Source organism: Bidens hawaiensis, unplaced genomic scaffold (assembly GCF_021521415.1).
Source record: "Bidens hawaiensis isolate Kalapana, Puna unplaced genomic scaffold, B.hawaiensis_p1.1 tig00006359_1, whole genome shotgun sequence".
Lineage (NCBI taxonomy): Eukaryota > Viridiplantae > Streptophyta > Magnoliopsida > Asterales > Asteraceae > Bidens > Bidens hawaiensis.
This window is the reverse complement of record NW_027491424.1, coordinates 93,285-99,091: the sequence shown is the minus strand read 5'-3', so window position 1 is coordinate 99,091 and position 5,807 is coordinate 93,285. Positions and strand designations below refer to the sequence as shown.

The 5,807-nt window shown below is 34.7% G+C and overlaps 1 protein-coding gene across 1 annotated transcript; it reads left to right on the top strand.

Moving 5' to 3' along the window:
- Window positions 1-2,627: 2,627 nt before the first annotated feature.
- LOC143632031 (protein GRAVITROPIC IN THE LIGHT 1-like) lies at window positions 2,628-4,814 on the top strand. Its single transcript, XM_077100626.1, has 3 exons — window positions 2,628-2,712; window positions 3,128-3,184; window positions 3,332-4,814. Exon 3 carries the CDS (start codon window positions 3,393-3,395, stop codon window positions 4,662-4,664), a length of 1,272 nt encoding a protein of 423 aa, XP_076956741.1. The 5' UTR covers window positions 2,628-2,712; window positions 3,128-3,184; window positions 3,332-3,392; the 3' UTR covers window positions 4,665-4,814.
- Window positions 4,815-5,807: the final 993 nt, after the last annotated feature.

Sequence of the window (5,807 nt, the reverse complement as noted above, 5' to 3'; positions counted from 1 at the left end):
AGTTACATGAACACAACTTTTGATGTTTTAATGCTTTTAGTGAAGCTTTAAAAATGGAAGTCACGATGTGAAGATCAAGTAGTCAACACACAAGTCACCAAGTTAAAGTTTTCATAAAGTTGTAAAAGTGTAATGAGATTGATCAAGTATTATATTTTGTTTGACAACTTCATATTTCGTATATATAATGTGACATTATAAGGTAGATGAAACCTATATTAGATCATCGATAAAATAATTATGAGTTAATGATCATTTTTGTCCATGTGGTTTGCTAATTTCGCCACTTCAGTCCAAAGTTTGAAATTTTGTCAATTTAGTCCTCATAGATTTAAATCTTAGTCAATTACGTCCCATCCGTCTGACGGCATCCAGCTATGCCGTTAGTTTAAGGGTATTTTTGTCTTCCTTCTTTTAATTTTGAGTTAATGGTCATTTTCGTCCCTATGGTTTGATACTTTTGCCATTTCAGTCTAAAGTTTGAAAATTTGTCAATTTAATATTCAATTTAATTCTTATTTTATTTTATTTTTGTTTATAACCCTGAAGAGCATAATCCAAGCCTAAAACAATCGAGCATAAACTTAAACAGGTCTGCATTTACTCTGTCAAAGACAGTAATCATGCTCCCTCCCCTCGTATTTAGTTTCCAGACGGTTCATAAATTCTCCCCCATGATGGATTTCAATGGTAAAGTGGTCAAAACAATTCCCCGAAACCGAATTGTACAGAAAAACTAAATATCATTTCTTTGATAAATGCATAATAGTTATGGTTTAGAGACTAACATGTCGTAACGAAAATCTGGGTCGAAATCAACTATTACACATTAATCAAAGAAATGTTTTTTAGTTTTTTCTGTACAACTCGGTTTCAGGGAATTATCTTGACCACTTTACCATTGAATTCCACCATAGGGGAGAGTTTAGGAAATGTCTGGAACTAAATACGAGGGGGGTACGATTACTGTTATCAACAAAGTAAATGCATACCTGTATTGGAGGTTGCTCGATGGTTTTGGGCTTGGATTATGCTCTTCAGGGTTATAGACAAAAAAAAAATAATAAACTGAATTAAACCGAACATTAAATTGACAAATTTTCAAACTTTGGACTGAAGTGGTAAAAATATCAAACCACATGGACTAAAATGACCATTAGCTCAAAATAAAAGGGAGAAAGACAAAAACACCCTTTAACTAACGACATAGCTGGAAGGCGTTAGACGGATGAGACGTAATTGGCTAATATTGAAAACTATGAGGACTAAATTGACAAAATTGTAAATTTTGGACTGAAGCGGCGAAAGTAGCAAACCACATGGACGAAAATGGCTATTAACCAATAATTATTTTTGGACCTAAATTTCGTACCATTTATAATAATCTAGTGTAGTTGAAAGTTGAGTGTTCAAGAAGCTTGACTCAATATGATAATTAGAGACCAAATAGGTATTTTAGCGAGGTATTAAGGTGTGAATATTTGTATGCGAGTTGTATGCGATTTACATGTATAGAATATAGATTAAGGTGTGAATTCACACCATTTTCAAGGAATTTAACCATTTAATTTTAAAGAGTTTATTAGAAGCCGAACGATCTTTCGAATATAGCTTCTTTTCTGTGAGATGATACAGGGGTTATATATTACTTATATGTACTAACCATTGCTAATGTATCATCACTGACAACATATGTGTGGCTAATGACTGGTATGTGGTTGATATTGTCAAGTTAGCTGCTAATATATACTGTCAATAACCTGTCGATGATATTCTTGTTCAATCACTGATGTTCGTTGAAAAATCTTTACCCACGACCTGTTTTTCAACATGATAATACTGACGGTCTGACGGAACCTACTTCTACCAACAAATACATCCCCGATAGTCAAAATGGAAATGAAAACCTAGAGTTACACAAATCGGACTTTTGGTCCAAACTGGATCAAGTTGGATCAAAGAAACCCGAACCTGGTTTTTGATGCATCGATTCGAGTTCCAACCCTGTTTTTGGAAGGGAAAGAATTGAGTTTGACTAACCTGAAGCCGAGTTTAATAGGCTGTGCACAAATTTGACCTTGTTCAAACTAGCTTGAAAGTATAAAGTTCCAACCAGTTCAACCCTATGTTTCGACTTGTGATCAAACTCGATTTTGATTCCCAACCCAGTTTCCTTGTGATCTTTATCCCGGTTAGAGGTGCACCAAAAATCTGAACCCGGAACCGGACCCGTAAAATAACCCGGTTTTTAAACCTGGGTTTCTAATACCCGAACCTGACCATACCTGTAGGGTATGAATATGGTATGCATTTCAGTACCAAAACTCGTACTCGGAACCGAACCCGATTTGTATCTGGTAATACCCGAAAACCAAAACTGGTTTTTTCCAATACATAGTTATACTCGAACTCGGTTCCATATCCGAAACCGGGTATTAGAAAAATCCGGTTTGTTATCTTTAGTACTCCCGGTTATTTCCGATCGGCCCATTCTATCCAAAGAAGCCCAATAACAAAAATAAATAAAAAATATTAAGCATACAAAAATGAAATGAAATGTGTATATAAAGCAAGCAACAAAGATTCCTTTGGTTTTTTCTCTCTCTCTCTTTCTCTGTGTCCTAGGGTTCATCTATCCACCCCCAAATCTCGTTGTTTTATTGGAATAACATAATTACAGAGGCATGTACTCATAACTTGTTCTTCAATTAGGTATTATTATTATTATTATTATTTTGCTTGCTTGCTTTCTATTCTATTCTACTACTACTCTAGCAATTGTTTCACTTTTCATATGACTCCAAATCCATACTTAATAATAACTAGTAGTATCTGTATGAATCATGGCTTGTGTTTTGGGATCGGTGGTGATTTTGTAGATCCATCTGTTTTCGAGTTGGTGATTTTGATGGTTTGAACTTACTTTAAAAGTTGCTACATGAACGATGCTTGATTTAGTTCTTGTACTTCAATTTCAGATATATATAATGTTTGATTGAGTTTGAAGTTTAAAATAAGTAAATCTGACTAGGATTTTAAGTTATTTGCTGAATACTACAAATATTTATTTGATGAAATATTGTACGATAGGCACTTGACTACGTACGTAACTTTTATTTATCTTTAGGTTGAGCTTTATTATGAGTGCTGGACGAATCCAATTACCAGTTTCTGGATTTTGTAGGTAACGTATGTTATTTCTACCTTGTATTGTGATTTATACAGCCTTTATCTCAAACTAAACAGGTCTACACATATAAATCTTGATTAGTTTCGAGGTTCCTTTTTTCTTCTTCGGGCTTATATTTTGTATGATCATATTCTGTTTCAGACTGTCACAGTTCATAATCGGGCGGGGGATCCACTTAACAACCCGTTTATATTAAGTAGCTATGCAACTTGGTGGAGCAAAAGACTCCCAGAATCGTGACAGCAGTAACCAGAAGGTCCATCCTCAACCTATGGAAGAAGCTGCAAACCAGAATCCAGAAGCTGTTGAAGCTTTAGTTTCAAAAATATTCACAAACATTTCATCACTAAAGTCGGCTTATATCCGCCTGCAATCCGCTCACACGCCTTACGACCCTGAAAAAATCCAAGCTGCAGATAAGCTCGTGATTTCAGAACTCAAAAAGCTTTCTGAACTTAAACATTTCTACAGAGAAAACAACCCGCGCCCCACGTATATTTCCCCTCAAGATTCCCGATTGGCTGCTGAAATTCAAGAGCAGCAAAGTCTGTTAAAAACATATGAAGTCATGGTAAAGAAATTCCAGTCGGAAATCCACAATAAAGACTCTGAAATTGTTCAATTACAGCAACATATTCAAGAAGCAACTCAAAAAAAGGCAAAATTGGAAAAGAATCTAAAACTCAGGGGCTTATCGTCATCATCTTCCAAAGAGTCGGAGGGTGAAAGTGAAACATTTTCTACAGATTTGACCCCTGAGCTGTTTAAGTCAACGGTTGAAATTGCTTCAAAGGCGATTCATGATTTCTCAAAACCGTTGATCAACATGATGAAAGCTGCTGGTTGGGATCTTGATGCAGCTGCAAACTCGATCGAACCCGATATCGTTTACACGAAACGGGCCCACAAGAAATACGCGTTTGAGTATCATATTTGTCAAAAGATGTTCAGTGGGTTCCAACAACAACACTTCGGTTTAAAATCTGAAAACGAGACAAACGCTAATAAAGATAACTTTTTTCAGCAGTATCTCGCTTTACGCGAAATGGACCCACTTGATTCGGTCGGGCAAAACCCGGACTCGGATTTTGGGAAATTTTGTAGGAGCAAGTATATACTCGTGGTCCACCCGAAGATGGAGGCTTCCTTTTTTGGTAATTTGGATCATAGAAACTATATAATGGGTGGTGGTCACCCGAGGACGCCGTTTTATTTGGCGTTTCTGAAGTTAGCGAAAGCTATATGGCTTTTGCACCGTTTGGCTCACGTGTTTGACCCGGAAATCAAGGTATTTCAAGTGAGTAAAGGAAGTGAGTTTTCAGAAGTTTATATGGAAAGTGTGGTGCAGAATTTTGTTGTGGATGAGAACAGTGAGAAGCCGAAAGTGGGGTTGATGGTGATGCCTGGTTTTGGGATAGGTGGAAGTGTCGTTCAGTGTCGGGTTTACCTGACCGGAATCAAGGAGGTTGAATAGAGAGCGCGGCTATCGGTTGTTGGTGGTTTTAATATTGGTAGTAAGATGAAATGTGAATGTGTTTTATGGTGTGTTATATTGTCTGTTTTAATGTATGTGGTGTAAACAAACTAGTTATATTATTAATGAAAATGAAAATGTTATGTGTTGTATTGTTTAGTTACATCCCTTTTAAAGTTAATTTCTGAACAAATACAACCTTAATTTAAATTTGCTCTTTTGTCATGACATTGACCTTTTGGTCCGGGATGATGGTTAAGACGTGAAACGTCAAAATCAATACATACGGTTAGCATCTTGACTCACTCCGTTTACAAAAAAAATAAATATAATAATAAATAAAATAAATAAAAAAATAAAAATAAAAAAATAGACAAGCATAAATGAATATAAAAAATATATCTGATAATGGAATTAGGTTGATAAAAAGTTGACGTGATAATATAAATTAATGATTCCTATGAAACGTGATGAAGCAAAAGTAAACGATAAGCATTAATCAGTTAAACACTTAAACCTACTCTAGCGATAGGTTAACAATGAAGATTGTTTTGTATCATAATTAAGGAGAACATAAAACTAATTAATATTCATTATCATTACAAATGATATATTATTATTTTTAACAATCTACCTAAAGAAAGAGGTTCTAAATTAATTATGTGCATTCCAGAGGTGATGAAAAAGCATAATTAACTTATGCGAAACCGAATTAGCTGACAAAACTGAATTGAAGTTCAACTGACTCAGACGAATAAGTGAACAACCAACGGGTTGTTTGTTTATTTATTTATTTTTTTTTCTTTTACTAAAAGCGTACCAAGCTTGAATGCACGTTATCGGGTTAATGACAGATATTTACTATTGTTTGGATGCATGTTATTGGTGATATTCACTGTTTTTGAGTCAAAAGTTAAAAATGAATTTATTAATAAACGGTTTGAAAAAAAAAACAAAATTAAACCAAAAGTTTCAACCTTATTTTGGGCTTATTTTATTCGGGCTCAAAACATTTCAAGCCCAACGTAAAATAAAAAAAATAACTAATGGCATACTTAAAACCGAAGAACCAAAATTTCGATTTTAGTTCGATATAAATCCAAAACCAACCACTAATACATTCACATCCTAACACTAACGTTG

What these genes read in the sequence shown, in the direction of transcription:
- LOC143632031 (XM_077100626.1), top strand. Translation starts at nt 3,393, where the DNA reads ATGCAACTTGGTGGAGCAAAAGACTCCCAGAATCGTGACAGCAGTAAC.